This window comes from Neltuma alba, unplaced genomic scaffold, assembly GCF_004799145.2.
Source record: "Neltuma alba isolate B1F8T4 unplaced genomic scaffold, ASM479914v2 tig00000129_pilon, whole genome shotgun sequence".
In the NCBI taxonomy this organism is placed as follows: Eukaryota; Viridiplantae; Streptophyta; class Magnoliopsida; order Fabales; family Fabaceae; genus Neltuma; species Neltuma alba.
This window is the reverse complement of record NW_021631928.1, coordinates 8,078-28,010: the sequence shown is the minus strand read 5'-3', so window position 1 is coordinate 28,010 and position 19,933 is coordinate 8,078. Positions and strand designations below refer to the sequence as shown.

Below are 19,933 nucleotides of genomic sequence, written 5' to 3'. Positions count from 1 at the left end.
CAAGAAGCCATGAACAATATGACTCGTCTTAAATTTCATCCAAATGCATGAAACTTAGTCTGGTTCAAATCCAAAATGCAGAGCAGATACCTGAATCAATATAAAGGAGATCAAAGGGGCAGTGGGACTTGTGAAGGGATCAAGGTGCCATGAAAATCGCTCCTTATTTTACGTATCCTTGTTGCATGCAAAGACAAAAACTCAGAAGAACAGCCCAAGTTTTCTGCAATTTCTGCTAATTTCAAACCTTAATTAATCAGAGGAAAGAAAGAAGAAGGAAAGAGAATTGGAGTGTTTCAATCTTCACAGCTCTTTCCTTTTTCTGTTTCCCCTCCTTTCCTCTGTTTTTCTTTATTGGGTCAAAGCATATTATTATTACTTTCTCATCAATTTCAGATTAGCCAACCATATGACCCTGCTTTTCAGCATTAAATTTTGGTAATTTTGAGAGATTTTCTTGGCTTCCTCTTCTATATTTAGTGGCATCTCATAGACATTTTTGTCTTTCTCTGACCTTTTCAAATGCTTCAAAAAGATTCTTTCGTTTTCTAATTCACGGTCAATATTGCTCAAATGATATCTCCCATTGTTCTGTATATTTTCTAATGGTTCAATTAAATTTAAAATATTTTTTAAAGTTTCAATTCGTTTTCTTAAAAAATAATCTCCCCAAATTCAATTCTCTCAAATCTGTATGCTGAAAGAAATTCAAAGGAGTTATTGCTAATTCAACTTACGGGAGAGTTGTAATAAGATCCTATGAAAGGAATATATTTACAAAAAAAAAATTTTAATTGTAAAAAAAAAATCTTAATAATAAGTGAGCAATTAAAATTTTTTTTGAGATTTTTTTGAAACATGTCATTACAGTTCAGTTGTCATGATACTTTTTTGAGAATATATTTATTTCATGAGATCTTATTGCAATTGCCCTAAATCTCTTCATGTTATGTCTAGGGAAAAATACCAATAATTTTCCAAGCGCAACTTTAAATTTATATAAGGCTTTAGCTTAATACCTTAATTTAATGAGGTATCTTTTCAGTCTTGTAATCTTAATCTTGACAGCATTATTGTTTCAAATAATTTTTTTAACAAATGTTATTAAGCATTTGAGAATATATTTTATGAGCGTTTAAAATTCCAATGTCATATTTTTTTGTTAACGACATTAAGATGAATAGATTAGAAGTACACTTTATACTCCTCCTATCCTTAAGGAATCAAAATGAAATGTCATATAAAATTAAAGCACTAAATATTTATTTTTATTTTTTCCTTTTCTTAAAATACAACTTTTGAGTTTTGTTTTCCTTACGCCTATTTCTCTGTGAGAGATATGAAACAGAAGCAAAAGTATCAACATGATTATTTCTATCAACAAGCAAAATAGACATACTTAGGTCTCTCAAGAAATGTTACAATAATTTATGATAACTCCAATAATATTACCTATCTCTAGTAAATAAAACACCCCTCAAAGGTACAAGATTAATTTGAACTGTATATACATATAATAATAATTAAAAATAAGGCCATAATCATCAACTTAAATCCTCTTCAACCTAGAAAACTAGAGAGAAAATTATAGATCTTAATGAAGCTGAATTAATTAATTAATTAAATGAAGAACATTTACGCCTAATCTCTCCAAGTGAACCAGTCTTGACCCCAATGTGACCCATCTTCACAATAGAATCAACAAACTCAGACTCAAAAGATGCTCCAAACATTGGATCAAAGTATGAGTCAATCACACTTCTTGTGTTCTCATCATCAGCCAGCCTTGCATCGGACTCCAACACTGCAAATCCTTGCCTTATGTTCTGCAATATGTGCTTGTCGAATTCTCTTTCGCTCCCTTCATCCATCGCTAGCCGGACGTTGACATCGCCGTTCTTCGGACACCTCGATTGCAGCACCGGCAGGAATTCTGGGCTGATTGATGGATCGGATCCGCCTCCCGGCATGAAGTTGTAGAGTCTTCTGGTCATGAAGAAGCAGGCTGTGGTGCCTATTGTATGTGCAGCTGAAAAGGAGGAGTTAATTAAGTGAGTTGTTAATTAGAAGTGATGAAAATAATGCAGTTAAGTTAAACAATTGTACAATTTATGAATTGACATGTTAATCTAGGTTGCTGAAAAATTCTAGAGCTTGTCTAATTAATGTTCAATTTTTATCAATAAATCAAGATAATTTTAAAAATAATGAAAATTAGTTCCTCATTATTTTTAGTTTTTAAATTTGATTCCTGTTAAAATTCTATCAATATTTATATTAACCTTGATTTATGCTACTGTTTTTTCATCATCTATACTCTTTAAATACGCATATTGTAGACAAGAATGTGAATATGTAATTTGCAATATCAAATTAACTTACATACATGACAAAATAATGGACTTAGATAGATCTTTTTTTATACTAGGACTACATAAAAATTTTCATTTTTTTAAAAAACATTAATCCTGACATCGTTTTTTCAACTAGATGTCTAAAAAAAGTATGGTGCCATATATATGATCTTTTAATTCATGAGTACAGACAGATGCTACGCAACAAACTCATTTTGATGGATATATTTAGCTATGATTAATTTAAGTAATTTACTTATTATAACTAAAATGAATTTCATTTAAGAAATCTCCATAAATAGATAAAGTTGTTGACAAGTAACCTACCATAATCACATTAATGATATTTTCCCAATTAAAATGAAGTCTTACATGAGATTCAATGACTAAAAATTCCCTTGGTTTCTATGAATGTAAGTAATTAATTGTTTCAGTTATTATATATAGAACAGTGTGACTAAGACTGGCATATATGTGGCTTGGCTTAGCCTATGTGTTGTAATTTTTCTGATTATAGCTTAATTCATATAACTTTACCTTCTCAAATTTGCCAGCCAGAAATGGAATGTGAATTATAATATGAATGTGAATTAAGTTCACATTATTTGAAGTAAGAAAATTTTAATCTTAAAATCATTTTAAATGATTGAGATACTAAAAATGTGTGAATGATCTTGAAATTAAATGAATTTTTTGGTATTTAAACTGTTCATTACATTTTATTCATTCCAAAAAGTAGAACGGTTTGAATTAATATCTTTGTGAAACATAAATATAATATTTTTTTTATCAATTGAACCCATTTTCATTAGTTAGTTTGCACTTTTTTTGTTCTAATAGTAAATCTATAATTTTATGGACATTTATGTCAAATATTTACATTTAGGAAAAAAAAAAACCACAGATCATGAAATAACACACAATTCAAGATTAAAAAAAAACTCTATTGGTGAATTGTTATGGATGTCTCCAACTAACATTCAATATATATATATATATATATATATATATATATATATATAATACTCTCTCCATCTGCCCTTAGTTACCAAAATTAATACTACATAGTTACCAAAATTAAGCGGATCAAGTAGCTTGTCTGTATTTGAATTTTTTTTTTTGTTATTGTTCAATGTGTTTCTAATTAAATAAGAATATTTTAAACATATCATTTATTAAGAATTAGAGAACAAAGATATTAAATAATAATATTTTTAAAATATATTTTAATTAGAAAAAATCAGGATAAGAAGTGCCTGTTTGAAAATTTTATGATTCTGAAAAACATAAATTCAAATACTTATATACTTTAGGAAAAATCCCACGAAAGCAACCTGAAAATTATTATATTTCAAATCAAGAATTTCTTTAAAATTAATATTTTTTTCAAGTCAAAATGTAGTGAAAACCCGTTAAAATATATAAAACAATTCTACTTTGAGATTTAATAATTTTTTAAGTTTTTTATGCGATATTCCCTATATTTTATAGGTGCCAAATGTTAGCATCCATACTTTTCGTCTATAAAAACATATCATTCTTTTTTACTAAAAAATTTTTAGATAGAAATTTTTTTTTACCAATTGTTATAATAAATGATGTACTCCTCCGGTCCTTAATATAGGACCCAATTGTTGAGTTGGTTTTGATTCTAAATATAAGACCCATTTATCATATTTATCAATTTCTCTAAATTACCCCTATGAATACTCCTTCAACTATAATCAAGTAGAAGAGGGAGATGGGATATTAAGAAAGATGATTATAGTGTTTTAGGAAAAATGTGTCATTTTTTTATAATTAACTAACTTACCTAACTTTCTTAATCTAATCAAATTAGTTAAATGGGTTTTATATTAAGAACAGGAGGAATATTATATTTAGGAATGAACGAAGGAGTAGAGAGAGGAAGAGATAAATATACCACTAAGAAGGACAAGGTCTTTGTCAGAGAGTCCCTTGTTTTGGAATTTGGCTTTGAGTTGGAAGATGGAGTCCGAGACATCCGGCATATCATCTGCCAGCGATACGTTGGACACCAACCCATCTCTTCTTCCCGTTGCTACTCTGTATGATGGCCCATTCGCCTGCACACACACACACACATATATATATATTATCCCTTATCATAAGTCATATTAAATACCATGAATCTTAATATTATCCTCTACACATAATATAAATATGTATCGTAATACGACATACTATTCGTCTATTGTTAACTGAACCCGTCATCCATTCATTTCTCGTCCATGCTCCATATATATATATATTATACTCTCTTCTATTACAAAAGAAAATTTTGGTCTAAAATATAAAAAGTTAACAGAATAATTAATGATTTGTTTTTTACTTTTATACCTCATTACAATTAGAAAAGAGAGTTTTGAATACAGAAGAGAGATGAAATAGATACTCCCTCCGTTCCTTATTATAAGAGACATTTGATGCTTATAGCATGTTCCTAAATATAAATATAAGAGACACTTAAAAGTTGTTTCTACTTTTTTGTGTTGATTTCCTATTTTACCCATATTTATTGTCTCCAATTCACACTCTCTCTCCTTCCCACTTCTCTTTCTTTTAAGAATTTACTATTGTTCTATCTCATGTTCTCTCTCCTTATTAATGAGGGCATTTTTGGAAAAAAAATTATACTTTTTACACATTAATTGTTCTTAACTAATTTTAACTGTTTTTTTGATCAACGTAATTTAGTTATTCGTCTCTTATAATAAGGAATGGAGGGAGTAACTTGCTAATTTCTATAACTAATGTTCCTTAATTTGTTGGAAAGTTTAACTGACTTGTTATATTATCTTGAATATCCTATGAATGAAGAATTAACGTAACTTGTCATATCTTGAATATTTGGCGCAAGATATTACTCGTAACTTGTATTTGACCAGCACATATACCCATATATTAATTGCTTCTTCGTTTCTCAGAATTCTATGATACGTCGTTGAACGAAGTCCCATGAAAGGTTGTGATACGACAAGCAGGTTACGGAAGTAGAGGAAGTGAGAAGAAATTAAAAAAAAAAAAAAAAAAAGGGAGTACCAAGAAGACGGCGTCTCTGGCAGCCAAAGCGACAATGTCAGCGCACGAAACGACACCAGGGCACGTGGCTTCCAACTGCGCCTTGGCTCTCTCAATCACATCAAATCCTCTCACTCCTTGATGCCCGAACGCGTTCTTCTCCGATTTCTCCCCATTCTCTATCAGTATCGAGCCATCACACCCCTTACACATTTTAGATAACATAAGAGCCAGATCCTGAATTATAGTAGATTCATTTTCTGAGTTTTGGTTAAGTTATTCATAAAATTCGTTCTTTTATAAATATGATCAACAGATAGTTTAAGGAAAAAATTATAAATTATTTTTTTAAAAAAGGGTTAATTGAAATATTAATAATATTGGAGCTGACCTCGACGAAGCAGTCATGGAAATGAAGTCTGAGCAAGATGGCGGCCATGTTGGGGTCGGAAGAAACGGCGCCGTTTACGACGGTGCTCACGATGGATTCTGCGTCCGGGCATGTATCTGAGTAGAACCCCACTCGAAGCGGCTGCGCTTCACTGCTCAACATCGTCGTCACTGAGACGCAAAGCCCAAGAAGAATGAGTAGTGGCTCAAGAGAAAAGGCCATCGCCATTAATGGAGGAGGAGGAGGAGGATGGATGGATCAATAATGGCTGCTTTCTGGGTTGGCAGAATGAAGCACACAGGGTGAGGTTGATGATGATGAGGATAGAGGAAGACGATGAGTGATGAGTGAGAAGCACCGAACGCTAGAAACCGGCTGTTATATATACAAACGGCAACGCAAGTTCTAAATGACATCTTGACGACTCTAATGCTGCCACCTTTTCGTGTAAAATGGAATGAATTGGGGAACAGGAAAAAAGAAAAAGAAATTCCGGTGGGGATTAATTATAGCTGTACTCAATCATTTAATATCTATTTATTGTAAGGACGAATAATTTTCCATGAAAAATCACTTCTATATACCTCTCGTTTTTATTTTGTATTCAAGTTCTTATTTTGTAACTTAGATATACATATTAAATATCTTCATAAAGATTAAGCTAAAAATTACATAAAATTATGTGGGACATCAATAAAGCTGTGAACTTTTTTTATTACATGGTATTACTCTCTTCTAATCTTATTTATAAATTATTGAAATAAAAAAAACTATTAACACATGTTAACTCTATCTTAGAATTTAATAATTATACGATTTTACTTCTATTTAATATTCAATTTATCTTAAAAATATAAAATCTACACAATAATAAATAAAAGATAAAATAATATATTCAAATGAACAATTTAATGACGTAATTTATATACAAGATAAAAACAACTTATCCTTTTATTTTATAAATAAGACTAGAGAAATACAGAGGAAACATAGATAATGTAATTTATTTTATATATGTTAAATCAATATGCTTCTACCCATAAAAATAGGAGTAAAAGCTTATGGAGCGTATTTGAAGTGTTAGGGAAATACTACATTTACATTGATGTGTTAATTTATATTATTAATTTATTTACTCTTCTGATTAAATTGATGCGAGGAGTAGTAATTAGTGTGTGAGGGTGAAACATGTCCTAATTTGCGGCATTATTTATTTTGGGGTCCAAAGTCAAAACATTTAGTTGGTTTCAGAATTTTTATTCCTTCGATTCTCTCCACTTTAGTACTACTAAACGACTGAAGAGAAGTTAGCTGCGTACACGCACTTCAACTCCTCCCACTTATAGCACTTTGTCTTTTTCTTCTCCCAGCTGTACTTCACTACTTCACTTTAGCTCTGCATTTACATGTCCCCCCAATTGGTCTTTTTCTTCTTATTGATTACTCTCCTCAAGACAAGCAAAAATTAATTATAAAAAATATGTAACGAGTTAATAACAAGTTTTAATATTTATGTTTTTTTTCATGATATCTCACAACGATTTTTTCCTTTATAATCATGAATAACAATTCTTAAAAATAAAAGATATAGTTTAAGTTATATGGTTGGGCAAAAAAATGTTATATATGGATTTTATTTTGACCATATAAATATTTCTTTTAGTTTAAAATACTCCCCCAGCCCTACTTATAAGGATGAAAAGAGAAGGAATTTTTGGGTTTATTTATAGGATGAAGAGAGAAATCTTTTATATAAATATACTCCCTCTGTCCCTCATTATAAGTAACACAGGACTTCATTACGTAGATTAAAAAGTTAATTAAAGATAATGAATAGGTAAAAATTAGAGTTTTTTCTCCAAAATACCCTTATCTATGGGGGAAAGAGAGTATAAGAAAGAGAATAAGAAAATTATTACTCCTCTGGTTCTATTTATAAGGCACTTCTAATATGTTTCACACAGACAAAGCAAAACTTTAAGTTTCATTAATTCTCCTTTAAAATTTAATGACTTTCCAACTTTATCTCTATTTAATATACATTATGCCTTATATAAACAAAGTCAACACAATAATAAATGAGAGGTAAAATTATATATCCATACAAAAAATTTCTCTTAGTGCCCCCTAAATAGGACCAAAAAATACCTTCACTCTCTGTCCGATAAATAGGACCAGAGGAGTATAACAAAGAGAATTATTAAAGAGAGAGAATGTGTGATGGAAAGAGATTATGTTTGGGAAATGAGACAATAAACATATTAAATATTAAAATAAGTACCTAATGGGGGCAAAATAGAAAATTTGCTATAAAAATTTAAGACAACTTGTCAATATTGTATATATTTAGGGACAAGAGGGGATGTTAGTTGTTACTTATAAAAAGGAATTGAAGGAGTACAATTTTACCCTTCATTTATTATTATATAAATTTTATTTTCATGGGATATAATATACTCCTCTGGTCCTATTTATAAGGTACTTCCAACATATTTTACACATGCAACAAAAAAAACCTTAAAATATATTAACTCTCCATTAAAATATAAAAAATTTTCAACTTCACCTACATTTAATATATGCATATTTCAAAAAAGATAATTACATATCCTATAATAAATGAAGGATAAAATAGTACATTCACATTAAGAATTTAATAAAGTGACTTATAAATATGACTAAAGAAAACTTTCTTTCTCTATTTTATAAATAGGACCAAAAAAGTATATTAAATAGAAATAAAATTGAAAAGTTGTTGAATTTTAAGACAAAGTTAATGAAGTTTAAGTTTTTTTTAGTTTGTGTAAAATATGTTAAAATAACTTATAATTAAAACTAAGAGAGTATAAATCACTTTCAATCACCTCATCAAAATTAAGTAAGAATGATTAACTCATTATATTTGTGCTAAGTTGAAAATTTTTCTAATTTTTGCCCCTATTCAAATGTGTTTCATCTCCCTTCTCTTTGTTTCTTGTTATTTAACATGTATCAAGAATAAAAATTTAAAAATGATGATTAATAACTCTTTAAGTAACTTATATATATATATATATATTTATATGTTTGTGTGTATTACGGATCAGCAATTTTTTAAAAAAAGGCATAATATATTTTGATAGGAGAGAGTACTCTTAAAATAATATAAATTTCTTTTAAAAAATACGCTGATCGAACAATCGGTTGGTTTTTAATAATATTCTAGACAAAAGGTTGTTGTTTTTTTAATAAGGGGCCAACAAAATACTGAAAAAATTCTTTTATAAAGGGGTGGATCGGGGATTAACTATCCTTCTTCTTAACTTTTGCTTATATCCAACTCGATTTTGAATGTTAATTACATTTGCTTTCTTCTAAAGCTATATTTTTTATATTTTGTCTCTTATTTATTTGCAATTTCAGTTTTTTTTTTAAACAAGTGATGTACAACAATGCTTTCTTTTAAAGTTAACATGTTAATGACAGACAGGCTTGATGGAACCTTTGGGATAATATGACACTCAATTTTTAAGAGTTCACGGGCTTTTTTTTTTTTTTGGGCAAGTGACAAATGAATTTTAGCATTTTCCTTTTTATGGATTAGTATCCAAAATAGGTTAAGAAATATATATAAGATAGTCTATATCCATTTTTTGATTATCTTTGTTTCTATGTTCTCCATTGATGGGAATAAGATGAGATAATAAAAATAAAACAGTTTTGTGAGAGTATATATGTATGTGGGAGAGAAAGAGAGATGGTATAAATAGACATCGAGATAAAAAAAATGATAACTATGCAAAGTAAAGATATAATTTATAGTATTAATGAAATCAATTGAAAACTAGTTCTTGTTTGTGAGTTTGATCGCAAGTCTACATATTTTGATTCCTAATTATACACTAGTATTTTTTTCGCTGAAGGTTCTTGACTATATATTAATCTCATTAAATTTGAAAATCCTATGATTACCTAATGCCATGAAAATAGACAAAAAATAACCATATACTCACTTTGGTTCTATATATGGGAGTTAGATAACTAATTTAATAATATTAAAAAAAGTAGTTAAGTTAGTTATTTGAAAAAAAAAAATGTGTCGAGTTTTTGAGATACCTTTTTAGTCATTTTAATTGATCACTACTCCTGTGGAAATTAAAAATCTTTTATTACATACACGCAGGGATATAAATTTAAAAAATAAATTAGATCAGAGTCTTATATGTACTATTAAAATAACTTTTGTATTAACTTTCATGTTTAGGATTGGAAAGAGTATTGTCTTCTAGATGTTTCTAAGGGATGGAGAAGTGAATGGCTAAAATTAAATGAGAGTTGCAAATGGGTGACTAGGATGAACTTTTGGTCACTTGTTAAATTTGCATGTTGCTAAAGCAAAGTTCATGTGATGGTAATGTTGGGATTTAACTAAGAAATTAATTATCAAGAGAAACTCGTGATTTTCTGACCAAGAACCAAAAAAAAGAGAAACAAGTGACTTGGTGCCAAAAATAAAGCCACAAGAAATTCAATGATTTTATTCAGCCATTCAAAAAAAAAGGCTATATGGTCAAGTGGCTTGCCGACTTGAGTTTTTTTCTTCCTGTGGTGAAAGTCGCGTTGAGTCATTGCATAATATTGCAGATCTAGATAACCCTATCATCATTAGTATTACTCACTCACATATTAAATGTAAGTGTTAATTGAGATTTTTTTTTGCCAATTGCTAAGTGAGATGTTTATTTTGATTCTAAACATAATTTATAATTTCCTTATAAGATTTTTAGTGATTGTATACATTGAAGAAGTATTAAAAGTAATTTTTCTGATATTAATACGATAACCTTGATCTATTTATGTTTATCAAAAAATTAGTTTAAATTGGTTCAAAAAAATAAATATTTGTTTCCTCAAATATGCACTGATTAATAAAGAGAATAAGTAAAAGATATAATAAGTAAATCAAAGAGGAAAGAAAATATATGTGGGTAAAATTAAAAAAAATTAAATATTTAGATAAAAGTAAATGTTATCTTATAAAAAAAATCACATCCTTCCAACAAGATTTAGCTTATATTTTGAACCTGATGGAGTAATTGAAAAATAGGTCATTTTAAAGTATGTTACTATGAGTAATTAATTTAACTAATTTTATTAATTTATATGAATTACTAATGATTGATGTTCTAAGGGGATTTTTTTGTTGTTATTCAACCGGTATAGCATAGTTGATGATACGACGGTTTGGATTGATAAAAATTAAGATCGTTTTGAAATGAACGTTTTTTAGCTCGTGACCACCAAAACCGAGCTGAAGTCCCCCCGGGGGACCGGGGTAAATCTGAAGAGGAGCAAGGCTTCACCACCGTCAGTCGCTCACCCGAGTCCAAAACGCTCCGCATTCCCTCCTCTTTCTTGATCCTTCTTCGTCACTCCCCTTCCAATCTGATTCTCCTGGTGAACCATTCAAACCCATTCGCTCTCTCCTTCATCGACCAATTCTCTCTCTGCCTATCCAGCCTCATCTTCATAATTCATCTCATCGTTAAATTCGGCTGCTTCCCACCAAGCATGGCGGCAGTTCCGATGTCGATGCTTGAATCTACCACGAGTTCTTCAAGAACAACGGGCATCATAACTTGCTTGAGCTCCAATTTGACCTTAATCCTCTCTTGCATGTCGTGGAAGGAGAAGTAGCGTATCATTGCATCAAGACAAAGATGTTGCCTCCAACATCAATTCCTCGGATGAACTTCTGGATAAGGCCGAGATGTTCTTTTATCGACAGGGATGAACGTGAAAATTGTAGCCAATAAGTTTTAAAATTAAAAGGAAGAACATGTGCAATGAAAAAAAAAAAATTTAAATAAATAAAATGGGTGGCTTGGCCCACTATGAGGAGCTCGAGCTGCCATTTTACTAGCCCACGAATAGTACTCCATTTAAGCCTGGCCTACCGGTCTCTCAACTTTTGGCAGGTTGGCCTGTAATCGGCAGGCCAACCCGCATTATCACCTATAAATGTTTCAAGCAAGAAAATAAAAAGAAGGAGAATTAGTCGGCTTATTGTGTCACTAGCCAAGGCAAAAACTCGTTCAGTAGGGGTCATTAAGTAGTTTGGGCCTTCTAGAATTGGGCTAAAGGTCACGCTGATCCAAACTCATGTCCAAGAAGCACCCACAACACTGGTCCAATGTCCATTACTATGTAGGCCCAATTTTCTTTCATTTTGTTGGCCCTTCTTCACTTCAATCCTTTTGTTATTTGTCTTATCATGCGATGGGAAGCATAACAGAGCAAAATATATTTTTAAGCTTTAGTTTCTATAACTTTTTAAGAAATTGCATAGGGCTCAGAACGAGAGGTGACAATATGGGCCAAACCCTAAGTTAGGACTAGATGGTGCAGATTAAAAAGGCTCCGTGTAATGACAAGTTGGCTTTTGGTCAACCCTAACCTGTCGTGGTGGGTTGACAGCTAACCTGCAAACTATTATTTTCTTTTTATTTTTTTTAAATTTTCTTCTTTATGCAAAAATATAATGAAGTTTTTATCCTTCCTTCAAATAATTGATTAAAAATACCAAATAAATAAATGATATAGATATTTTTTAAAATTTTTTGGATAGAATATAAAATATAATAATATATAATGATTAATAAAATTTTAAAAATACAAAAAAAAAGCAGGTTAGCTTGCCAACCATAGGTTACGGGTTAGGTGGCGTGGGTTGAAAAACTTTGTTTACTAACAAGTTAACTTTTAGCCAGCCTTAACCTTGTTATTTTTTAGGGGTTAGCGGGTTGGACTTATTAGTTTAACTCATATTACTAGCTCTACTTAGAACCGGGAGGAACTAAAGAGTCATCTTAGTAAACTGTGAAAAAACACAACACGAACAAACATGTGCCTGATTGGTAAGGCATATGAGGGAAGAAAAAGTAGTTTATATGTGTAATAAGTCAGTTTGTAAATTTTAAAGCTGTTTGTCACAGCTTTTAGCTAATCTAACTTGTGGGTCAAAAACTATTTTTTAAGCACAGTTGTAAAAGCATTCAAAACTTACTTATAACTTATGTAGAAGTAATTTTTTAGAATTAAAAAACACTTTTACCCTCATGTTTATGTTATTTTTATGCTTCTCTATATATATTTCTTATGCTTTCCAATCAATTTTTAGTTATTTATTTGTAATATTCTTTTAAGTGAAAATACTTTTTAACATTTTTTATAATATTTTTAAATTTTAATATTATTTTTTATTTACGTAAATTATGCAGAGTATATCATTCAATTAATTATGTAGGAGGTGTTTGGATAAGAACAAAACCATAATTTCAGAAATGCTTTACAGTATACAAAATAAATATGTGGAGGAGTTTGCTTCGATTTAGGATAAAGTGCTTCTGAGAAGCACTTTTGAGATTAGCCAAACACCCATGTAATATTATTTGGTTAACAAATTTTTACGACTTCTGATTTAAACATATTTTATTCATTAAATATAACTTCTTCATATTATAAGAATTTAAAATTATTATATTTTTTAAATTTATATTTTTAATCATTTTGCAATTTTTAATAAAAGTCATATCCATTTTATTCATTCTACAAACAATACTCCTCCGGTCCTAAATATATGACTCATTTTACACTAAAAAATAGGTCATATATTTAGGACCGGAGGAGTATTATTTATTCAATCATCATCTATATAATTTTTTTTACTTTAAAAACTAATTTTTATAAAATTCAATCCAAACAAAAATTTCATTACCCAATCTAACTTTTATTCAATTTTACTGTTTTAAAAGTCAGATTGAATGTATCGCTAATCCAAATGAAGCTTAAGTTTCAAAGGTATGGAATGCAAGGGAAATGGAACAATATACTGAAATACCACGTGAGTTCTCCTATCCTTGGTATACAGGAATAAACTGTGTAAGGTCATAATTGCCCCTAAGTAAATCTATTTTACAGCAAACATCGTATCATCGAAGGTTGCCAAATATGGTAATATGATGCTATCTGTTCTTTTGATAGTTTTACGCATTTTTTGGTGTGCGGGCCCTGAATTTTAAGGGATTGAGTGTGAGACTGGGAGCGAAAATGAGAGTGGGTGTGAGAATAAAACTTTAAAATTACCTTAATAATTTTATTTTATAATTAGGCATAAATTATACAAAGACTTATATAGCCTCTTACAGTAATAAATAAAAATAGAAGCTTGTGAAATATTATAAGAATAATTTGGTAACAATAATATTCAATCCCATGAATGATTTTCTAATACCATGCGGGATGGCATTATTGTGCAATCCCATCTGGTGGTCATTTTAGAATCCTAAGTCTCTCATAATTTTTTTTTTTTACAATCCTAAGTATTATTTAGTGCCTCATATCAAATATATTAAAATGTGCTATGGTACTATGCAAGTCCCATTCTTATTTTCATTTGATCACACCAAACATGCCATAGACATGGACGAGTGATGCTTACCCATTTTATTTTTATATAATATACTATTGAATTTGGAAACTGAAAGCTACAATTTCACCAAAAAAAAAAAATTTAAAGCAATCCAACAATCTGGGCCTCAGATCTTCCTAAAACTAATTAAACGATGTCGTCTGGTTGGATGCTGGCGGCAAATCAAACGCGCGTCAAGTGAGCACGTGTGGAATTGGGGCGTGCGACCAGTACGATAAAGATAGAATCCAAAGGCGTCGGGCCTGATTCGGCAAACACGCTGTGGAATTTCTTCCTCTTAAAAGTAAATTGCACTTGATACTTCAGCATCTCCTCTAGGTTTTCCGCCATTCCCCGCCGATAAGAGAAGAGGCTCCCTTGAGCGGATCTCTGCACCACTGGTATAGTTCTGTAGATCCTTTACACGATTTCGATTTTCTTCCCTTTTCCGCGAGATTGTTATATTGTTATTTTTGCATTTGTGAGTTGGATTTTATTGTCTGGTGGACATTTGCATCAAAACATCAACTACAAGGTAAAGGCTTTGCTGGGTTTTGTTTGAATTGTGCTCGAAATTCGTGGGTTATTGATTTAGGCTGAGTAGGCCCTAAAAGTCCGAATGTGGAGTTGAAGGTGCTGGTTTTCTTCCTCCTCTGTTTTGTCATTCAATCTGATACTTTTGGTAGTAAGTTGTTTTAACTGAGCTTTATGCTGCTTAATGGTTAGTGCTGTTGAGAAGTTGCTAGGGTAGCAGGCATGCGTGGAGCAGTGGGATAAGCGTGTATTCTGTTTTCGTTTTAAAGAATTGTACTTGCTAGAAATCGACTAATCAACTAATAACTATTATGCCTTGTGTGATAAATAAAATTGAAAGCCAACGCTATCTATTCTAATGTAGGGAATTTGTTCGTATTTATAAATTAATTATGTATTGCAGTTTGGATAAGCACTTGTGTTAGTTATGTTTATGCTCGGTTCCCAAAAGGAAAAAAAAAAAATCAATTATTGCCATGTTAAGACAGTCTTGCTGTGCCATCTCTCAGACATTGTCTTCTCATGCAACATGCTTATCAAATTCATTTATGCACCGGTGTCATCTATGGTTCTTGTATGAAGAATAGTTCATCCCTCAGAGGGTCTTCTAAAACGTTTTACTCGGTGATATGCCAACAAATCTCATTTAGCATACAGACTCTGCTTAATTGTTGCATTACATCTCTTAGATTCCATAGTTTCCTACTTCCTTCTGTTTCATCTGTTCAATTTTCATCTCCATCGACATTAATAACTGATAGTCTGTTTTTTTACCATAAAATGAAATCTTCGCATAAATCTGAGAAACAATTACGTGCTACTTGAAACTAGCAGTCCAAGGGTCGCTCATCTGTGTCAAGTTCTAACTTGGAGATCTTCATAATGTCTAAGTCTTGTATGCCAGTTCTTTTTGGTCAGATCATTTCAAATTGCGGGTTTCTATCTATTCTTTCCTTATTCGTCGCTTCTATGCTTTGCTTGATTAAGTCTTACACCTAATACATCCTCCCATTAAAAATCCTGCGACTGCAATGTTTCATTTTGGTCTTAACTTTTGGCCATATTGTCTGCCTCAAACTATTTGATCCCAGAAGCTAATAACTTACTTGAAGCATAAATATAAACTCTGTAGCCTTTTAACTTATCATAGCGACAAATGAAATCTGTTAGATCTTCCTCCATCTAAGCTATTTATAATTTTATATCTTTGGTTCAAGAAACTTGTTATGATTGTATGACAACTGACCTCAAGTATACTTATACGAACTGTCTAGTTGTTTAGTCTCCTATCTTGACAAATAGCAGCTGTCAACTTTAAATATCAGGAGCTTCCCTGCATCTTATCTATCATAATCTGCGGTACCTGAAGTTTCAGGTCTCTGAGAACTAACGTTTGCAGACATGATTCAACTTTGTGTGAAGAATGGTAAAAAAGGTTAATTCATATTCAATAAGCAAGACAGTTTTTTCTCCTTTTTCCCCTCACTGAGTTAAATTTTACTCCCTCCGTTCCTTATTATAAGAGACATTTGATGCTTATGGCATGTTCCTATATATAAGAGACACTTAAAAGTTGTCTCTATTTTTTTGTACTGATTTCCTATTTTACCCATATTTATTGTTTCCAACTCACACTCTCTCTCCTTCCCACTTCTCTTTCTTTGAATAATTTACCATTATTCTCTCTCATGCTCTCTCTCCTTGTTAATGAGGGCTTTTTTGGAAAAAAAAATTATACCTTTTACACATTGATTGTTCTTAACTAATTTTAACTGTTTTTTTATCAACGTAATTCGGTTATTCGTCTCTTATAATAAGGAACGGAGGGAGTACTATTTTCTGCTAACTTTTTATTGTAGCTTGTAACATATTATTTCTTGTTAGTTTTGTCAACAAGAGAAATTACATATTAATTTGCACTGTATTTGTATAATGTGCATTTTCTCTCATTTCTTTCGAGATGAATGGGATCATTTTGAGGTATCTTACTGATGCAAGTGTTGCAGTAAAAAATGGTGAAACTTAAAAATATATCTTGTAATAATAAATTATAATGCTGTGTTCCCTCTTGTTTTTGTGGATTCTCATTTTCCTGTTTCTTATTTGAAGATGAGAGGATTCATTGATGTGAAATGGGTTTCTTTCACTTATTTGAATCAAATAACTGATTCAAAAGTTTTATTTCAATGCCTGTTTCGTGGAAAATTTGTAGATTGAAATGTCGGAAGCAGATGAGTACCGCTGCTTTATTGGTGGCCTTGCATGGTCAACATCCGATAGGAAGCTGAAGGATACATTTGAAAAGTTTGGCAAACTTCTTGAGGCAAAGGTATTGAATTCTATCACATTACTATGTCACTATTATCCTTTATCCTAATTTCTGTTGTTACAACCACATTTCATGATCTTGCTTCAAATTTTATTTTTGCTGCAATAGTGAAATAGTGACTATAACAAGAATATGGATTTGGTTTGGCTTTATTGAACAATCATATCAGTTTTAATAACTCTTTCTTTGAACTTTGGGGGTGGTTGTAATTCAGCGGTTCAGCCCTTTTCTAGTTATACGTTCCTCACAGTTACAGTTTTAAATATATCCTTGATGTAGGTGGTTGTGGACAAATTCTCTGGGCGCTCTCGTGGCTTTGGATTTGTTACGTTTGATGAGAGGAAAGCAATGGAAGAGGCTATTGAGGCTATGAATGGCATGGATTTAGATGGTCGAACTATCACTGTTGATAAAGCTCAGCCTCAACAAGCATCTGCTAGAGATGATGGTGATCGTTACCGTGAAAGGGGTCGTGATCGGGATCGTGATCGTAACCGAGATTATGGAGGTGGTCGAAGCTCTAATGGTGGTGAATGTTTTAAATGTGGTAAACCTGGTCATTTTGCCAGGGAGTGCCCTAGTGAAGGAGCAGGAGGGGGCAAGTATGGTGGCAGGGAAGGTAGGTATGGTGGCAGGAGTAGTGGTGGTAGTCACTATGGTCCTGATAGGAATGCAGATCGTTATTCTGGTGGGCGCAACAGGGACTCAGGTAGTCACGGAGAATCTGGGAGTGATCGTCGTGATCGTGCTGGACCTTATGAACGTCGAGGATCAGGAGGCTTTCGTTCTGGATAGTGTACAATCTTCATTGAGGTATGCAACGTGAATGGACTCTCCTTGTTCTGGGCGGTTTCTCTTTCTGTAAGGTGTATTGTGCTAATAGAAATTTCAATTTTACTTTTGCAGCTGCAAAATTTGGATGTGTTGCTTTTGCTGCCTCAACTGCCTTTTACGATGGCCATGTTCTGGGATTCTTGTTTGGGGATCGATGATGACAGTGTTTTGATGTGCCATACTCAGCACATATATCAAACCCATTTATGTTCCAAAAATGCTGACCATTGGGTCCGTTGAAATCTTATGCATGATTGACTTGCTATCCAAATTGGTGTTGTGCTCTATGCTATTGATAAATGCTGCTCGGTACCTTGTGAGTTGTGGTTTCCATGCATGGGGAATTGCGTATGGCATATTTTCTGCTGGATTTCCAGTTTCAGTATATTGGAAAGTTATTTGGTAGTGGATGGATTTTTCGAGGGCCAAGGTGGAAGTCCGTATCTGGGAGTTTGCTTAGAGTTCCCGTTTGGATATGCTATATCTGGATCTTTGAATTAAACTAATCCAGTGGGTAAATTATTGATATATTTCTATCACACTCCTACCTTCTAATTGGTTAGATTGCAGTTTTTCGTTTGTGCTTTATTAATGTTATTAAATTTTGGCAGGATGCTTGGCTTAATGTGGTCGTTTTGGATTCATCCTTGTGGTCCTTTATTGCTAATTGGATGTGCATGATTTTCTAAATTTAAAACCTTTCAGCTGCAGCAAGCCATCTGCAGCTTCATTCAGTAATCATGACACCTTTGTTTTCTGCATGGGCTCTGGTGGAAAGATGTGCTGGGCATACTTTTTATCTTCATGCATGTGGTTTGTTGAGCTTGTTTGCCGCGATTCAATTAGGTGGTCTTACTCCAAACCTGACTTATGGTCCCAAATTCCCATTCTGTTCTGCAAGATGGACTCATGATCTATTGAGATTTGAGATTGCTGCCTCGTCCTTTAATCCTTTTGTGGGCCCAAAATTTCCATTATGTTCTGCAAGATGGGCTAATGATCTAGCGTGATTTGAGAGTGCTGCCTTTTCCTTGACCTCCATACAGTGATTCTGAAAGGAAGTTCTGTGGTCACCCTAGAATATATATATATATATATATATATATATTTATATATATATGTTCTGCCCTAGTAACCTTTGTTTTCCCCCCTTATACTGTTTGTCTGTATGTCCAGTGAACAAACTATACTTAAGAGTCATGTTGCTGAAGGTGAGAGTTTGTGTTCTGAGTGACTGAACTCTGTAGGGATTAACCACTATACAGTTTTGCTTCATGATTAACTAGACGCATTTTTTTCTCTTATATTGTATGAAGTGTGAGGAGTAAGTTGCACTGCCTTGTCCTTAGGGTTTGAATTTTCGATATGCCACATAAAGTTATGGGAATTAAAGCATGGTGGTATGATTCACTTGAGCTAAGCTGTTGGGGTATTTCCTCTGTAAATTGCTTCGAAAACTTTGGAGAGAGAAAGATGTACTACTTCGTCTCTTATTATAAGATTCAATTTTTTGAATAGGCCTGTCTTTTTTTATAAGATTTTTTTTGAGTTTGATTGAGTATTTAATCTATTATTATCTATTTTACTCTTAATTTAATGCATCTAATATATTTTTTTTCTTCATTTATCTTACTATTACTTTATCACATTTGCCTATTCATATATAGGGGTATATTTGAAAAAAATTATATTTGCTGCGTATTAATTGTTTTTAACTAATTTTAACTGTTTTTTTAAACCATATAATTTAGTTAAAAAGATTTTATAATAAGGGATAAAGGGAGTAAATGGATAATTAATGATCTGATGAGGAAATTTGGTAGAGGAATGGAGGGTCTTGATAATGTTTTTGTTTGGATAACATGAGGACGGTGTAGAGTTTTGCAAACTGGATCTCTATTCAAGCATGAATGATATGAAAGAAATAAACTTGTGTGGGGATTGTATGCCTTTTTTTTAAAATATTTTTTTATTAAATAATTTTAGATGCTCATTATCTC

General features: G+C 31.7%; 2 protein-coding genes across 5 annotated transcripts; one reads left to right on the top strand and one right to left on the bottom strand.

Moving 5' to 3' along the window:
- Positions 1–1,508: 1,508 nt before the first annotated feature.
- On the bottom strand, positions 1,509–6,009 carry LOC114746994 (peroxidase 43-like). The gene is made up of 4 exons (XM_028935309.1): positions 5,788–6,009; positions 5,418–5,600; positions 4,279–4,441; positions 1,509–2,029 (listed from the first exon to the last, which is right to left on the bottom strand). The coding sequence occupies exons 1-4, from the start codon at positions 6,007–6,009 to the stop codon at positions 1,617–1,619; spliced, it is 981 nt and encodes a 326-aa protein (XP_028791142.1). The 3' UTR covers positions 1,509–1,616.
- Positions 4,943–19,348, top strand: LOC114746633 (glycine-rich RNA-binding protein RZ1A). Of its 4 annotated transcripts, XM_028935053.1 has the most exons (7): positions 4,943–4,953; positions 5,370–5,377; positions 14,542–14,637; positions 16,983–17,099; positions 17,379–17,912; positions 18,006–18,447; positions 18,545–19,348. In XM_028935053.1, exons 4-5 carry the CDS (start codon positions 16,989–16,991, stop codon positions 17,892–17,894), a joined length of 627 nt encoding a protein of 208 aa, XP_028790886.1. In that variant the 5' UTR covers positions 4,943–4,953; positions 5,370–5,377; positions 14,542–14,637; positions 16,983–16,988; the 3' UTR covers positions 17,895–17,912; positions 18,006–18,447; positions 18,545–19,348. The 4 variants fall into 4 exon arrangements, with proteins under 4 accessions (XP_028790886.1, XP_028790949.1, XP_028790816.1 ...); XM_028935116.1 differs by lacking the exons at positions 4,943–4,953; positions 5,370–5,377 and having other exon boundaries at positions 14,519–14,637; XM_028934983.1 differs by lacking the exons at positions 4,943–4,953; positions 5,370–5,377; positions 14,542–14,637 and adding an exon at positions 16,179–16,205 and having other exon boundaries at positions 18,006–18,443.
- The last annotated feature ends 585 nt before the right edge of the window (positions 19,349–19,933 follow it).